A 16176-nucleotide genomic window follows, 5' to 3' on the forward strand; every position below is an offset into this window, starting at 1 on the left:
GGGCGGCGGTCGCGCGGCAGCAGGCATACGGTTGGTGACAGAAACGGGAGGCCCAGGATTTCTCACACCCGCCCCCGGCCCCTCCGGCCGCCCCCGCCTCTCCTCCGGCTCCGGCTCCGGCCCCCGCCGCTTCTTCTTCCTGTTTTTCCTTTTCCCTCCCCCCGCCCCGGCCCCGGCCTCGTACCCTCCGTCGGCCTCGGCCTCGGCCACCGCCGCCGCCGCCTCGTAGCTCACCGTAAACTGCGCCTGCGCCCGCCGCGCGTGCACCTCATCGTCCAGATCGTCCATGTCGTCTTCGCTGTAGTATCCGTCCTCCCCATAGTCCCCCCCGTCCTCCGCGTACTCGTTCAGCAGCACCACATTCGCCGCGCCCCCGTCCGCCATCGCGTGTGCGTGCCCGTGTGTCTCGTGCTCCTCGTAAGGGTCAAACAGCGCCGAGTCCCCGAGCATCGACGGCTCGAACGGAAACGCCCCTGGAGGGCGGTACCCTCCCGTCCCTGTCCTCGCCACCGTCGCGTGCGAGTTTGCATTCGTGCCGACATGCATACCCCGCCCCGAATTGAACGGCTGGATGGTCACCATCGTCTGCTGCTTATGTCTCGGGTCACTACGCAGCTTAACATGCAGACAAGGGCTCCCTACGATGCTGCGCAAATCCGCCGCGGCGGACTGCAGGTACTCCTCGTACCCGTGCCCATTCATCTCTGCGTCCATGCTCCGGCTCAGCTGGTCCACCGTCGCCGCGAATTCTGCTTCGATCAGTGCGGGGTTCTGACGCCCAACCGCGAACGACGCGGACAGTGGCCCCGTAGCGGACAGACGCACAGTCTCCACTGTCGGAGGAAGGCCTGGGATGTGTGGATCATGATGCGTACCGTTCAGGGGTTCCAGCGGCGGTAGTCCATCCTCGTCGTCCTCCTCATCGTAATATTGCGCCGCGGCGGACACGTCTACTGCCTTCCCCTTTCCCTTCTTTTTCTTTTTCTTCTTTCCATTTTCTGCTTGCATGCCATCAGTCTCGGGTGGAGGCACGGGCGGCTGGGGTGCCTGTACAGGTGGGCGGGGGGCTCTCTTCGCCTTCGCGGCAGGCATTACTTGAGACTGTAGACTTCGATCGCCGTTGCCAACCAGCAAGCAAGAAGAGAGATACAGGTTCCAGGAGAGATATCACGGGAAGCAGCAATCGTCAGTAGATAGCCTCACTTTGCGACGAGAAAAGTGGTCGTAGGCTTTGTGGTCGTGCAGAACGAGCGCTGGGAATCTTGACGCCCGATGAATGTGTGAATTGATGAATATGGCAAGTGTATGGTGAGTAAATTGTTATAATAGACGCTCGTTAGAATTGGAATATTTTCTCACATAATTATGCAAATCCTATGAGATCAAAAATTATGATAATTATCGATTGATAGCGACATCTTCGCTTTATTTAGCATGGCGGACTTCGTCTGCGACAAGACTGCATTGTACCTGAGTGAGTGCTCACAAATCAACTGTCTCTACCGCTGCACATGGGTTCGACAGATATGTATGAAACCAGAGTATCTCAATGGGGTTTGGAAAAGTACTGCCGCAGGACAACAGTTCAGGCGACTCTGGTTCCAACTCGTTCTCAGTTCGGGGCTATGATTGCAGTCCTCAGTCAACAGACTAGATCGCACTCTCAGGACGTTGAAGTATTGGATGCGGAGCGCAAGACTTTCTTCAGATGGCCACGGCAAAAGACACGAGTCGCCCAAACCCAGAACGTCAAGAAACTTGTTGATACAACTGACCTATGTGCTACGCAGCGTACGCTACTCTTTTACCCTACAAAGCCAGGCACTAGCCTCCACAAGCTCAGTAACAGCCATTTACCCTAAAGCAGAGAAGGTTGATTGGTAAATACTACAGGAAGCCTAAGTCAGCATGAAGTGTAGCAGAAAGAATACAAAGTAAACAGGCTCAGGTCATTCATCTCGACATGAACATCATAGATGACGGATTAAGACAGGGATAACTGAATGTGTAAAGTCTCATCTTGGCTGGTAAAGACGAAACAGTCTACTCACAGATGGACCACGTTCAGAATACTTTGCCCGCTAGTGGAAGGCGTCGTCTCAGGAAACGCTCAAGCCAGTTTTCAAAGCGAATATCAACAGGGAAGTTTAGGGTAGGCTTGTCATTGATAGTCACATGTCGCGGCGATTTAGCGAAGTTATCCGGGATGTCTATTTCAAGCACCAGCTTGCTGTCATGAATTCGGTGGATGAAACATAACGTCTGACTCGCAAGTGTGGCCCTAGGTTGGTATGTTATTCAAGCTGAACAATCTCGGAACACTTACTGAACTCCAAGGCGATTGGAGGGTTGATACCGACGCCAGGGCCATCACTCGACCATACAGTACCTTGCCCGAATATCTTCCCACAGCATGGTCTTCGAACTCGAGGACCGGCCTCCTTCTTATCTTGTGTTTCGAGATCAGACCTGTATATATATCCCCAAGTTGGCCGGGGAAAACCTCAGTCTTCCCTCGTCTCATAGCGCGATATGGCTTTGGGCCGCTTGACTTTCGCCGCCCTCGCGTTCGCAGCGCGCGGTGTGCTCGCGCAGACATGGTGCGTCTCAGATCTCATCCTTTCCACCTTTACGCGGTCGATCTCATGCGTCCCAGGTGTGGCAAGAACTACATGCAGAGCTCCCCGGTCGTTCCGCCGGGAGGACAGTTCGCTATCCCTGCGACCTCCTCTGAACCTCTGCTCGCCTTCCGCTGTGTACCCGCGATCAAGCCCTACCTTCCCGAGGACGCGTTTACCCCTGCGAGCATCATCGTCGACACGTACATCACATACTCCGAAATTGCCAACACCGCGCCCATCAGCCTTCCTGATGACGGCCTCCTCGGAGACTTGTTGGTCACGGTCGAAGTAGACGGCATGATTGTCACTGGTGGGATCGTCCCGCTGAACGCGACCAAGGTCGAGCTTCCGTTCTCCTTAATCGGCCTAACCCCGCAGAAAGCGGCACGCGACGTCTCGTGCACGGCCGTGTATGCTTCGACCAAGGGCTTGCAGACATTCAAGACCTCGGCGGCCCTGTCTTACCTGCCGAACCCGACTGACGGAAGTGCTGTAACCAAGATGGACTTGCGGACTGGCGCACTGCTTGCGAAGCCCGCGACTGGCAAGGGCGGTGACTATGAGCCGGTGATGGCTGTTGGATTCTACTCAGGATTTGACAACTACTTAGCTACGAACCTGTCCACCATTAACGAGGCCAAAGAAATGGGGTGAGTGGCGCACTCTGTCATCGTTTACTAATCACTCAACGTCTACTAGGTTCTCCGTTGTACGAACACTTCCCTAGTGGCCACATTCTGATTGACTTACCTTTGACCTAGATCCATCCTATCCCGACTTTCGACAACCTTACGCAACTCCAAGAGGTCATCACCCGGATGGAGGAAGTCGGCATCTACTTGATGTACGACATGCGATTGTACGTCATCCTGTAGCTTTACGTTCATTCATCTGTCTGATGGTCATCAGTACGTACATGAACGACACTGCGGTAATGGAGCAAGTGAACATGATCAAAAACAGCTCCGCTCTCCTGCTCTGGTACACTGGAGATGAGCCGGACGGCACGTCCGACCCACTGAATGCCACAGTCCACGCATACGACCTCATTTACGAGCTGGACGGATACCACCCGGTCTCACTCTGCCTGAACTGCTACGACTATTATTGGTCCAACTATACCGCGGGTGCGGACATTGTGATGCAAGACGCGTACACGATCGGTCTCAACGCCACCTGGTCGGTCGAATGGGTGCGTACCTACATGTTCTCCGGTGAATCTGCAGCCGCATGAACAGGTCAACTCGTACAGAACACCTCATGCACGCCTGACTTTGGCGACTGTGGATGCGACGACTGCAAGGGCGACTTTGAAGACATCAGTAATCGGATGGACGTGTTCGCGTACCGACTGTGGGCAGAGGGCTGGGACAGGACGAAGGCCGTGTGGACCGTTCCCCAGGGCTTTGGTGCAGCAGAGTAGGTTCCTGTTATTCCATGCCAACGTCGAAATGCTCACCAGAGATTTTCAGGTACTGGCGGCGAGAGCCTACCGGTCCCGAGTTTGTAGTGCAGAGTGTGCTCGCGATCAACCACGGTGGCAAGGGTGATTATTTTGTTGTCCAAAAGTCAGACCATAGTGCTTACTGCTGTTCGACGCGCTCCTTTTTCAGGTGTCGTGTCGTGGGACGCACCAACAACGACGGCCATCTGGGACTACGCCTCGCTACTCGCAATGGCTTCTCCGACGCTCAACGCGTTCATCGCAAGTGACAGCGCGACATTCCAGCACGTCTTTTACAATCAGATCGACATCGGATTTTGGTCTGTCGACGGGAAGACCCTCGTGCTCGCGACGAACCTGAACTACGCCAATGAGACATTCGACCTGGCCACTGTTCCAGGCCTGAGGACCTACCCGGCAACCCAGGTACTGAACAGTGGTGCGGCGCTGAGTGGTAGCGTAATCGAGTTCACCTCTGTTGGATCTGGTGGATTCATTGTGGGTTGAGGGATAAGGAAGGCTGGCTCCAGTCATTAGGTCCAAAACTCAGTAGCGTACATTTGGGATTCGGTCGATGTCATGTAAATGGCAATCACATAGTGCATTATCTGAATCAATGATCGATACAACTAGCGCTTGTGATCCCTGCAGTCGCGCGGATGAGATTCGATCGTTGCAGACTATCCAGGTCAGCGTACTGCCAAGAAAAAGTTGTCTCAGCAAGATTCCAAGAACAGGTGTACAGGTAAACAACATGTTATTTTGGATTGACTGCAACAACACAACACGTCCCCTAATGATACGTAACAAGATGACACGATACTACACATTCTATCTGGAAGTACGAAACAGGGAATCCGAGACAAAAGCATGATCATTTGAACTGCAGACGACATCATAGTCAGTGACCGACAAATCGAACAAGTTGGAACACGTACGTTCTTACCATCCACCCACTTCTTACCATCGACCTCCAAATCCCAAGCGAGGGCAGCCTCGAAGAATGCCTTCTGTGCAGCGTCGCTGAGATCAATCTTCTTGTACTCGTACGACTCCCAATCGGGCGCAGCCTCTACAGACAGCTTGATGTCCTGTCCACGCGCGATAAGTGCACCCGTGATGATAGAGTCGTTTGTCTGGCCAAGTACGCCCATGGAGCCGAACAAGTATTTGCGCGAGGCCTCCAGACGATTGAAGAACCCGCCAATTTGGTTCGACGACATGAATGTCTGTGTGAGCTCGGAGTTGTACTTGAAGTCCACGCGCCAGATGGAGAAGCCCTCGGCGTCGAAGCTGCACTGTTCGTCAATTCATCAGCAACAGGGAACGTAACACTACTACATACTTTTCGTAGAACCACTCCAGCGACCCACCAGCTCCTCGAGTGTCCTTGTTAGAGTATGCACGCTTCCAATCCTCGAGGTTGAAGGTGGACTTGGGGAGGGAATCAAGGGGGTTCTTTGCCTTCGGCTCCTCGGGAACAAGGTCATCCTCCTCCTCATCCACTTCCTTTGCCTTGGGCTTCTTTTCTGCTTTAGGTGCGAGCGGTGCAGCGGGCTTCGGTTCTTTCTTCTCCTTCGCGGGAGGAGTATACTGTGTCGCTTTGTCGCAGTATACAATCTCGCCGAAAGCTTCTTTGATCGAAGGCTGATTTGCGACCGTCTCGAAGTGTCGTAGAAGGTTTGGCAACTTCGCGCGCATTGGTGCGTCAATACAGAAAGTGAATTGACGCTGTACAACTGATGCGAGCGTGATGTCGGCAAGGGTGATGCGCTCTGTGACTAGGAATGTGCGAGTAGCGAGGTGCTGCTCAACGGTGTCTAGTGCGCGTTGGACTCGCTCAACCATGGTAGTGTGGACCTAGGAAGTGCGGGTCAATCAAGTAGTGTTCGGTATACATTACAGCAAATGGGCGCACGGGTTTAGTGTAGGGGGTGATGACATTAGTGAGGAGTTGCCAGATGATACGGCCAGGAGCATTCAGTTCAGTGTCAGTAAATGCCGCCCACTGATCGATAAGAGCAGCCTCCTTGGGGTTCGAGCCCAATAGGGTTGAGTTAGGTGCGAGCGAAGCAACTACAAGAGCGAGTCAGTCAAAAAATTCGTAGATTACGTTGAATGAGATCATGAGCATCAGAATTATAAACCTCGGCATTAGGTCAAAAATTGATTTAGACAGGAATAACTGAAAATAGTGATCTCGGACTCTGCTCGAATGAACTGCGAACATAATATCAAGCCATTTCAAAGTCCCAGCAGGGTAAAGCATCGCGTGATCTCCACATAGCAGTCGCTGAAGAGCACTGAAAGCGCAGCGGTCGCGGGCTCATGAAGACTTGGTGAGTACCTAGTCACTCCTGGACCTCGTTCCATCGGCTGGCTGCCAAAGGGAACCAGCTGATCTCCTGTGCTTGAAGTCTCATATATCCACAATGAGCGAATTCATCAATCGTCTTGTCTTCTCCCCACAATGCCAGTAGGGAATTTGGATGGACCATGACTGCAGGCGCGAAAATGTATGCAGCACTTACCGTAGCGTGCAATAGCTTGGGTCTCGAACAGCTTGAAACCGTCTTTCGCCTCCAGCGCAGGGATTTTTCCGTGAGGGAACTTTGCGCGGTACTCGGGCGTTTTGTTCGTCTCGTTGTGGACATAGTGTTCAGGAGCATCGAGCGTGAGGCCCGCGAATGCAGCGATCGCGCGGATCTGGTGAAAGCCGGTCAGACGGGATCGCCGGGGGCTGTATAGGAGTCGAAACACACCCTCTTGCCGTAGTCCTGCTTGGGCTGAGTCCAGAGAGTACCGATGGATGCCATTTTGCAAGCAGAATGAAGCAAAAACGAGATTGGAGGAAAGTGACTCTTAAAGAGATGCGCGAAGATAACAGAAAAATTCGAGCAGATGATGCACGTGCGTCCCGCTTCAGGGCCGGCAATGCATCGATACCTTGCCTCAATCATCCTCATCGGATGCATTCATGCCATCGATTCATTCTAGATATTACATTTGAACTGTTTCCTGCATACTACATATCCAAGAAGCAAAGGATGTCTGCGGCTTGGGTGGCCTTTGGACTTTGATCACGTGATTTAGAAGCGCGGCTCACTTATATGATAACTTTTGCGATCCGTCCTAACGAAGCAACATGGCGCAGCTGGAAGCGCGCGGGGCTCATAACCCCGAGGTCACTCGATCGAAACGAGTTGTTGCTACTTCGTCGACCTCGTGCGAGATTTTTTAATCGTAATGCGTTTTGAACGTGCAGCCATTAGTAGGATTTATAATGCAAAATTGCTTTAACTTAGAATCACGGTAGCTCTGTTCGCAGCCACAGCTACAGCATATGCAGTAATGATACCTCAACATACTTCTACTATCTTCTTCTACTATAAATAAGCATAGTTTCCTTTTCCAGCCTATATACTTCTCGCTCTTTCGATTTGCGCGTTCTCATACCCTTCTTGCAATTATTTCAATGTATCTCAGAAAATGTATCCTCTTGCGCTCTCTCAAGTTCTGCAGCATCTGCATTCCTGAGTCATAAGGCCCACCAGGTATACTGTTGTATTCGAAATCAATAGTAAAGCAACCGTGCGTAAGCATGGGTATACTGCTAAGGTCGCTACATCTGAGAGCAGACCAACGACATCATGCATCCCAGAGCTGAAGCTGTAACTTCAAGTTTGGAGTGTATGATATTCAGGTTCATCTGCGATCATGCTTACATTCACGAGCGCGTTTCTGTCGTTTGCTCCTCCGAGTCGCTTGCTACTCTGGCAGTCCACCGCGACAGCAGTCGCACGCAGGAACTAATGAGGCTGTATCCGGGTGCGATTGCTCTGCTACTGTGATAGGTGTGAGGAGCAGTAGCCATTCTACATTTTGGACCGCGAGTATGAGGTACTACATGCTTCGTGCTCGCTGTTATTCTATCTATCGTTGGTGTTTAGTTCTTCTGTAGTTATGTCACTATGTGGATGAGAGCTCCGGAGCGACCGACCGCAGGTCGGATGTGGTAGGAGCTGCCACCGTTGCTGCCCACTGAGTATATTATTCTTCGAAATCAACAATGAAGCAACCATGCTTAAGCACGGGTATACTGCCAGTTAGAAGTACAATTGGGCTTGGAGCCCTTTTGCATTAGCATTCAGCACAGGTCAGATTTGCAGATCCGCCACCTCTACAATCTCGATCCTCTCCTCGTCGCCCTTCCGCTCGATGCTGATCTCCGACAAGCTCGAATTGCGCACGTCCGCTGCTCTCCTCAGCTCCTAGACCGATGCCGCGCGCTTTCCCCCAAGGAACACCCGGCCTCCAGGCGAGTCCTCCAGCGATCTCACGATGATGTCCTTCTCAAACAGATACTTGATGTCCTCCAACGCATATCCCTTTGTCTCTGGCAGGAAGAAGTACACCCATGCGGACATGACGATGCAGCAGAGGCCGAAGAGGAGGAAAGTCCCGTATGTAATATGGTCAAGCATGGCTGGCGTCAGGCGCGATATCGTGAACGCGAACAACCAGTTGACGCAGACAGCGCAGGTCATGACAGCTGGGCGGAGGTGGTTCGGCGAGACCTCGCTGGCGACGACCCACGGGAGAGGGCCCCAACCAATACAGTAGAACACGGCGTAGAGATAGACGGCCACGATGGAGACGTAGCCTGCTGGAACGATCGTAGTCTGCGGGTGGACGGCGCTGAAGCCGCCGATCCACAACATTGCAAATCCTTGTCCCAAGCCGCCAACAAAGAGACAGATTTTGCGACCCCAGCTCTCGACGGCGAGCGCGAGGGTCAGTCCTACAGCAATAACTTTGACCAAGCCGTAGATCCCCGTGGAAAACAAGCCGGACGTAGTGCCGGATATTCCAAGCCCCGCAAAGATCTGCGGGCTGAAGTAGTTGATCGCGTTCGTGCCTGTCCATTGCTGGAAGAACATCGCGATGGAGGGGATGAGGCACCGAAGTGCGATCTTACGCGACTCGCCCATCATGCGGAACTGCATGAGCATGGGTACACGCTGTTTACCCATAAAGTCTGCCTTGATCTCGTCCAGCGTGAGGAGGACGGCTTTGTCGTCGACAGACGTCCTGACGACGTACGCCAGCGTTTCCGCTGCTTCGGCGCAGCGCCCCCTCCTCACTAACCACCGAGGCGACTCGGGCTGCGGAAGCATCATGAGGACGAAGAGGATGCCTGGAACTAGCTGCACGAGGAAAGGCATCCTCCACTGCATGTTGCCGCTTGGAAGGTTGATAGAAGAACTGTAATTAACCCAGACTGTGATCCGTATATGAGTGATTCTTGTCAGAGCATAGAGATAGCAGGAACACATACAACTCAACATCATCCCTATATTGTGCAAGAATTCGACGAGGCATGTGCATCGCCCTCTGATGTATCTGGGCACGCACTCTGACACATACGACGGTGCCAGAGCGGATACCATGCCCACTCCGAGGCCAGCGAAGAACCGACTGAAGTAGAGTACCCGTAGGGCGACGACTTGATTGCTTCCAAGACCCACAATAGCCTGGAGGAGACTGCCGATGATGTAAATGATACCAGATGCAATGAGAGACCATTTCCTCCCAAACCGACTGGATGTCCAACTAGTTCCGAGTACGCCAAAGCTGATGATTCAAGATGACTGAGTGAGCTACGGCACGGCGAACAAACGGGCGAGCCTACAAGCTCCCCCCTTGCATAATGGACACAATGTTCCCGTTGAAGTCAGCTTGGGCAGAGGTAGACATCTTGTTGATCCCAAAGTAATCTTGGAAGGACGCGAGAGTCAAAATACCACCCATCAGCCCAGTGTCCCAGCCGTAAAAAAAGGATCCCATGGAGGCAGATAAGGCGAGAATGTAAGCATTGCGGTGTCGCGAAACTTCAGCAAGCGTGCCCTTGATTGTGAGGCCCATGGCGTGAAGCTGCTAGCAGCTGGAGATCGAGGGAAGTTGGTGCGCTTCCGCCGGTATGTTATATAATGCTGACATTCCCATTGTGTCATTGGAGAACCACTGGCTACTGGAAGACCAGCAGGCTTTGGATGCGAGAGATAGGCGGTCATAGGACTGTCACGGAGTGCCGCAGCTTGGCGAATCCAATACAGGCAAAGCTAGAAGATGAATCGAATCGAGGTCACCTGCTCCTCTCCTGCATTCTGCTGACTCGTATCATTCTCAATAGCCAGGCCGCTGTGTATATTACCTGGACTTGTCTCAAGTCTAGATCATTAGATCATTCCTTCAATCTACGCTTTTGCAGCCTTCAGATACCCATGTATGGTCTTTCGTGGAAGTGGGCAATCGCACAGTTCCAACGAGCACAGGGCCATGTCCTGCGGTGGATCACAGGTTGTTTCAAATCCGCACCTATTGGCGCTATGGAAACACTTGCGGGCCTATTTCCTATACGTGTCAACATTGATCGCTACATGGAAAAGTCAAGCTTACGAGTGCGGACGCTCCACGAAAGCCATGCTAACCGGTAAGTGCTACCAGAGTACTGGACTACCAACATGAGGAATATTACCTGCCCTTTCCCCTTGTCCGAGATTAGGCGGAAGAGCAAGTTCTCTCGCCCCACTCCTGCGACCTATATCGACAGGATAGGGCGGCTTTCATCGGAGGAATTTCCCCCCCTTCATCCTATGGCCGAACCGGGTAAGCGGTTAGTGGACCGTTTTGCTGACCGGCTCGCCGAACACTTCCTAACGCCGAATTCACATCCACCAAAGGCGTCCACTGAGTTCAAACGATGGTCCCAAGAGACGTGGTCGCCCCTCTTCCATAAGGGGCGTCGTGCGAGATCAGTCTGCACGCTCCGTGTTCACTGATGGGTCTCTGCTCCCGGACGGTTCGCGGTCGGGCTGTGCGTGGGTCACCATGCGTGGGTCGGTACATCTGAACAGTGGCAAGTTTGGGGCAGGCCGGTGCACCATCTTCGATGTTGAGATGATGCGTTAGCCCGGGGTATGCATGCCGCTTTGGAGTGCATCCCGGATGACTGTACACACCTCGTCCTGTGTGCGGACAATGCAGGAGCGCTGTCTAAGATTCCTAACTGTGAGATGGGTCCAAACCAGCTGGTATCTATTTTGGCCGCCGCGTCAGTCATCCGGTTCCTCGAGAAGAGCGATCGACGCCACGTTATCTTGCTGTGGGCGCTATCTCATAAGGACGTAGCACCCAACGAGTTCGTCGACGACCTGGCGAAGGCTGCTCTTGAGGAGGAGCAGCCGGATTTCGTGTCCCAGGCGCGCGGGGTGGTTGACACCTTAGTGCGAGCAAAGCGGAAGTGGGCGAAGCTCTATTCCGAAGTCCCATAGGTACAGAGGTCGGAACATGTAGATTCTCAGGACTCACAACCCACTCAATCACGTGGCCGAACGGTCCTACGCACTCCGGACCCTAGGTGAGGATAATCAGGAGATGGCCCGAGCGTGCAGAGTGTTGACGAACCACTTACTTAACGGATACCATCGGGACGAGTACTACACATACCGGGCCCGCGCAACTGCCCATGCTCCGGAATTCTGGAGGACAGAGATCGCACACTGTTCGAGTGCCCGATGTGGCTTCGCCACAAGCCAGATCTTGTGCAGAATCATGCGCCGGATGACTTGAAGCAAGCGCAAGTGCGCCGGCAACGAGGGTGGACGGAGGACGACGTCCCCATCTTCTTACGCCTGAATCCTATGGTGACTACATTCCAATGGACGAAGATACTTGCCCAGGCCGCTGCGGATAGAGAGGCTGGTGACGATTCGTCGGTGGCCAATGCGCTTCTGTATGCTCACACGTTATACAAAGTCAACGCGTTCCGTGCGTGTGGCAGGGAGCGCCGAATAGACCCGGAGAAGAGATTCCAGGAACACCCGGCTTCCGTGGCTTCCAGTTTCAATACCGCGCCGAGGAGGTAGCGGTACAGATCAAGAGGGTGTGGAGGGATGATCCCGAGCGCTACCCTGCCCCATGAGGGACGCAAACGAGGCAGGCGGGGTGGTCGGAGGACGAATTGTCATGTTTCTTTGACTAATTCCACAGGTCGCGACGTTCGAGTGGGCCGAAACACTCGCTCAGGCGGCAAGCGATAGGGAGGATGGTGACGGATATTCGGCTGCCAATGCAATTCTGCATGCCCACACGGTAGGCCGCGTCGAGGCCTATCAGGAATGGTGCGCCGGACGCAGGGACTCGAGTCGAGGACCCTCTGAACCTGAACGCGGACAACCCGAAATGGAGGTTGTTCGTCAGCGAGTACGACGCCGACAGGCGCTCCTCTGAGGTGGCTGCGAAGTGGCGGACTCAACCGCCGGATGGCAGCCCACCCCAACCGCGCGCCCATTAAGGCGTCGTGACGTACCCGACCACTACGATCGGGCCTCCTTAGTATAGACTGACACTCTGCGTGTACCTTACGGTATGGAGTATAAATTTGGAGTATATATATATAAAAGAGAGACGCGAACGACCAAACGCCGACGTTTCTCCAGTGAAAGGGGGAAATTCGGAGCCTCACGGCGAGGAGTGTTTACCGCTCCAGTGATATTCAAGTAGACAGATTCGGACCATTCTGCATGTATCTCTAGGTACGGAGTATAAACCGGGAGTATAAAAAAAAGATCGGCAAACCGTCTACTCCCGCACAGCACACTGTCTGACAATGATTGTCACGTTATGTACGAGGCCCTCTAGTGACGCTATGCCGCTTGTTATGAACTTGGAGCCTCAGAACAAAGTATGACCGCTATTGTCTTACCTATCTCGCTCAGTGATAGAGGCACATATCTTGAGCATCGCCAAGCTACGGCCATTGATTCGCGGCCGCCTTCAGCACCACTCCTACGCCTGCTACCATCGCCACCAACAACACGATGCTTGGATACACTCCTGCGGCCTTACCGCCCCCACTGCTGCCCCTACTCGTACTACCAAAGTCGAGATCCTTCCCGCTATGCCCATTCGACGTCGCTAGCACACTCGCGTCGATGCTCACATCCGTGTGCTTGGACATGGTCGTCGTCACGAACGTCACGGTACTGCTCGGTGTGGACTCTTTCAAAGCGCTGCTCGAGAAGAAAACAAGTGCAAAACCGGGCGCGGGAACTGTAATGGCACAGGTGTTGGCGGCCTGGTTGCAGGCCACGGTCTGCACGGTCTGGACACCTTGCAGTCTACCGTCGGACGCAAATTGGCCACCAAATGTCTGAAAACAGTGATCAGGAATAGAATGTTGCTGTATGTGGCCAGGCTCACCTGATTCGCCCATGTGATGTTGAATTTTTCACCAACGGAGGGCGCTACAAGGTACCTATAACGCAAATATCCTAGTCAATATCGATAGCTTTTCCAGCAGATGAGCAGCTTACTTGACGTATACTTGGGCGGGGACGGCATTAGGCTGGCCCGTGTTTCCCCCTCCCACAGAGATTGTCGCGGTGTAAGAATTGGCACCAGAAGGATCCGTCATGTAGTTCAGCAGTGCAATTCGAGCAAGGGCACCGTTCTCGTAAACAGCATACCCCGGAGTATAATTGTTGTTCGCATTGGCCTCCAAGTCAACAATCTGCGAATTATTCGTGGGACCAAGCGTCTCAGCTACTGCGAGAACGGAGTAGAAAATGGGCCCGATCGTCCACTTGTGGTAGGATGACTGATTGGTTGGAGGCGCTGATAAAAGAGACGGTCAACTTTTATGAGACCATAATGGATTTCTCAGGGAAGTTGCCTACGGGTGAATGGCTGTCACAGGCATACTGGATACATCAACGATGTTCAACATCTGACGCCTAGATCACTTACGTTATAGTACACGTCTTGCCCACCAACATGTAGAAGCCCATGTGCAAAGTTGCTCGCGCCCATCTGAAGCCCGTAGTCGATCGCCCACAGCGCCGCGCCAAAGCTATCGCTAATACCAGGGAATCCTCCACATGATGCCGTGTTGGTTTCAAACATTATGAATGGTTTTCCCGCTGCCAAAGCTATCGCTGAAGAATTGAGGTAGGGCGCAACAATACTTTTACCTGCTGCATGAGTGAGGTAATTGGGAAATTCTGCCTGTGGATCCTTGGCTGGACCAAATCCAGGATAAAGTGCAGCGCAATTGTCATCCGGATAGCTGCGATGGGGTGAGTGCGACACAGCGAGAGGGAAGGAAATATAGTACGAACTGCTCGACTGTAAGTGCAGAGAGACTGCTTGTGTAAGAAGCGACGAAGCCCGTGTTCCAGACCTCTGCATTCGAGGGCATAAATGATAGACCATAAAAGGTCAGGGCTAAACCTCCATACCCTCCGGTGTCCAATCCCCTGTGGCAACACTTGGGGCCATGAGGTTATTTGTCGCATGGATGTTGGAATCTGCTTCCATAGCTGCTACGACAACACCGAACTCGCCAAAATAATCATACGGCGTATAGTTTCCAGGACGATGTCCATGTCTGCCGCGTCATCAGAAGTGCGTAACTAGATCATGGCGCACTCTTACCGAACGTAGAGATCCGGCTCGTTACCAACCTGGAGACCCAGAAGATGAGAACCCAATATCCGTTCTCCATACTCCGCAATTGCTAATCGTAGATTCGTCGTATCATTGAGCGGAATACCGAGGTACCAGTTGGCATTGACCAGTGTGGAGATGTTAGCAAGCATGTACAAAAGGTCAGGGGTGTATAGCAAAGATGGTGTCAATGTCTTCAAAGGAATTAGTACACACCCGACTGGGCAAATGAAGTATGGCTTACCGGATTGCTGTTGCCATCATCTTCCTTTGCGATAACTTTACCCCTGGGTAATGATTTAACGAGTGTGGCATAATCCTGGGTGTTACCGCCGACACGGATGTGAACGCGACCCGCACGTTCAACGATAAGGGACATGAGGTTTAAGAATGGGACTTGTAGAAATGAGCTACTCGCGTCGTTAGCAAATTCACGACACGCACAAAAGGACAGTGTACCTATTCCGACCCACTTCGCCCCGTTTATGATGCTTGTCAGGAAAAAGACCCGAGTTGATGGCTCTACACTCACAGACTTGATTGGCAACAGACATCTCGATAGAAAATCCCAGAAGCGAGCCGCTGAGTGGAATAGACAAGCCCGACACGTTACCTGCTTCGTTCGAAAGCTGTATATTAAATTGAGTGGGTGGTGCAGGGCTTGGTATGGGTGGTGCACTCAGAACAGTGGGATTATATGCAGCATCTCCAGTGAAGGCTGAACTAGGTGCACTTGTGCTTGTGCTTGCAATCGTTGAGATGTGGAGGGGAACTTGGCTATACACGGTAACTCCATACGTTGAGGCAGCTAAAAGAAGGAGGGTATAGAGCTGTAATAACGGGCGAAACGGCATTATCAATGTGACCTGCACCAGGAGGTCGAATCACCAATACAAAGGCTCAAGGTCGTAAGAGTTCAAGTTCAACATACAACGACGTCCAGTCGAGGAAGCGTCGAGATCGATCAGCGTCAGCCTCGATGATCGGGAACATTGACTCCACAGTCGATGGGCCTCGGTTGGCATCAAACTAAAATACCAAAGAGGTTGGCCATCCCTCTCAAATCCGCACACAAAGCTTCGGAAACTAGAGGCATAACATCACGATACTGACATGTGGTCATAGCCGGCATAAACCTGCCCCCAAGAAATGCCAAGCGAAGTACAGCGTCACGTTATGGAGAGCCAGTTCATTATGCAAATCACCCATGCTCTTCCGTATCCGCAGCGACGACCAGAAATACTTGGGCACTGGAGGTAAATCGACCATGGCGACCTAAGTCCGCAAATCACGAGCAGCCGCCAAGACGCACCGGGGGGCAGTTCCGGATGGTCTCGCACGGCGGCCCTGAGCGGACTAAGGATTGCACGAAGCAGGTTGTCAAGGATCTCTAGATTAATCCTCAATGGCATAAAAGAAGGGTCCTCAACTTAAGATTCAATTTGCCGAGAGTGGCGGGCCTATCAACACAACTGCGAACTACGTTATATCTATCTCAACTCACCGAGGCCTGGATATCTCTTCCATATTGGACGATATCACGATGCGAATTTGTGCATGCTTTGAGTGCCAGTGAGTCCATCGACCCCCCCCCCCCCCCCC

The 16176-nt window shown here is 52.8% G+C and overlaps 6 protein-coding genes across 6 annotated transcripts; 3 read left to right on the top strand and 3 right to left on the bottom strand.

Annotated features, from left to right (window-relative positions):
• Positions 1-2532: 2532 nt before the first annotated feature.
• Positions 2533-4572, top strand: FIBRA_03717 (uncharacterized protein; the record flags this gene model as incomplete). Its single annotated transcript, XM_012325548.1, has 8 exons — positions 2533-2600; positions 2657-3271; positions 3321-3330; positions 3383-3465; positions 3531-3813; positions 3874-4040; positions 4094-4167; positions 4235-4572. 8 exons carry the CDS (start codon positions 2533-2535, stop codon positions 4570-4572), a joined length of 1638 nt encoding a protein of 545 aa, XP_012180938.1.
• Positions 4573-4939: 367 nt separating this feature from the next.
• Positions 4940-6881, bottom strand: FIBRA_03718 (uncharacterized protein; the record flags this gene model as incomplete). Its single annotated transcript, XM_012325549.1, has 6 exons — positions 4940-4948; positions 5004-5358; positions 5411-5925; positions 5984-6141; positions 6597-6771; positions 6828-6881. 6 exons carry the CDS (start codon positions 6879-6881, stop codon positions 4940-4942), a joined length of 1266 nt encoding a protein of 421 aa, XP_012180939.1.
• A 1455-nt stretch (positions 6882-8336) lies between these two features.
• On the bottom strand, positions 8337-9990 carry FIBRA_03719 (uncharacterized protein; the record flags this gene model as incomplete). Its single annotated transcript, XM_012325550.1, has 4 exons — positions 8337-9330; positions 9404-9418; positions 9481-9699; positions 9758-9990. The coding sequence occupies 4 exons, from the start codon at positions 9988-9990 to the stop codon at positions 8337-8339; spliced, it is 1461 nt and encodes a 486-aa protein (XP_012180940.1).
• A 359-nt stretch (positions 9991-10349) lies between these two features.
• Positions 10350-11399, top strand: FIBRA_03720 (uncharacterized protein; the record flags this gene model as incomplete). Its single annotated transcript, XM_012325551.1, has 3 exons — positions 10350-10558; positions 10631-10872; positions 11038-11399. The coding sequence occupies 3 exons, from the start codon at positions 10350-10352 to the stop codon at positions 11397-11399; spliced, it is 813 nt and encodes a 270-aa protein (XP_012180941.1).
• A 243-nt stretch (positions 11400-11642) lies between these two features.
• Positions 11643-12049, top strand: FIBRA_03721 (uncharacterized protein; the record flags this gene model as incomplete). Its single annotated transcript, XM_012325552.1, has 2 exons — positions 11643-11860; positions 11923-12049. 2 exons carry the CDS (start codon positions 11643-11645, stop codon positions 12047-12049), a joined length of 345 nt encoding a protein of 114 aa, XP_012180942.1.
• An 828-nt stretch (positions 12050-12877) lies between these two features.
• FIBRA_03722 (uncharacterized protein) lies at positions 12878-14953 on the bottom strand (the record flags this gene model as incomplete). The annotated part of the gene is made up of 9 exons (XM_012325553.1): positions 12878-13279; positions 13330-13384; positions 13443-13743; positions 13806-13815; positions 13876-14194; positions 14247-14310; positions 14367-14515; positions 14563-14768; positions 14819-14953. The coding sequence occupies 9 exons, from the start codon at positions 14951-14953 to the stop codon at positions 12878-12880; spliced, it is 1641 nt and encodes a 546-aa protein (XP_012180943.1).
• Between the last annotated feature and the right edge of the window lie 1223 nt (positions 14954-16176).

The sequence above is a fragment of the Fibroporia radiculosa genome (genome assembly GCF_000313525.1).
Source record: "Fibroporia radiculosa TFFH 294 genomic supercontigs, scaffold2200, whole genome shotgun sequence".
Classification (NCBI taxonomy): domain Eukaryota; kingdom Fungi; phylum Basidiomycota; class Agaricomycetes; order Polyporales; family Fibroporiaceae; genus Fibroporia; species Fibroporia radiculosa.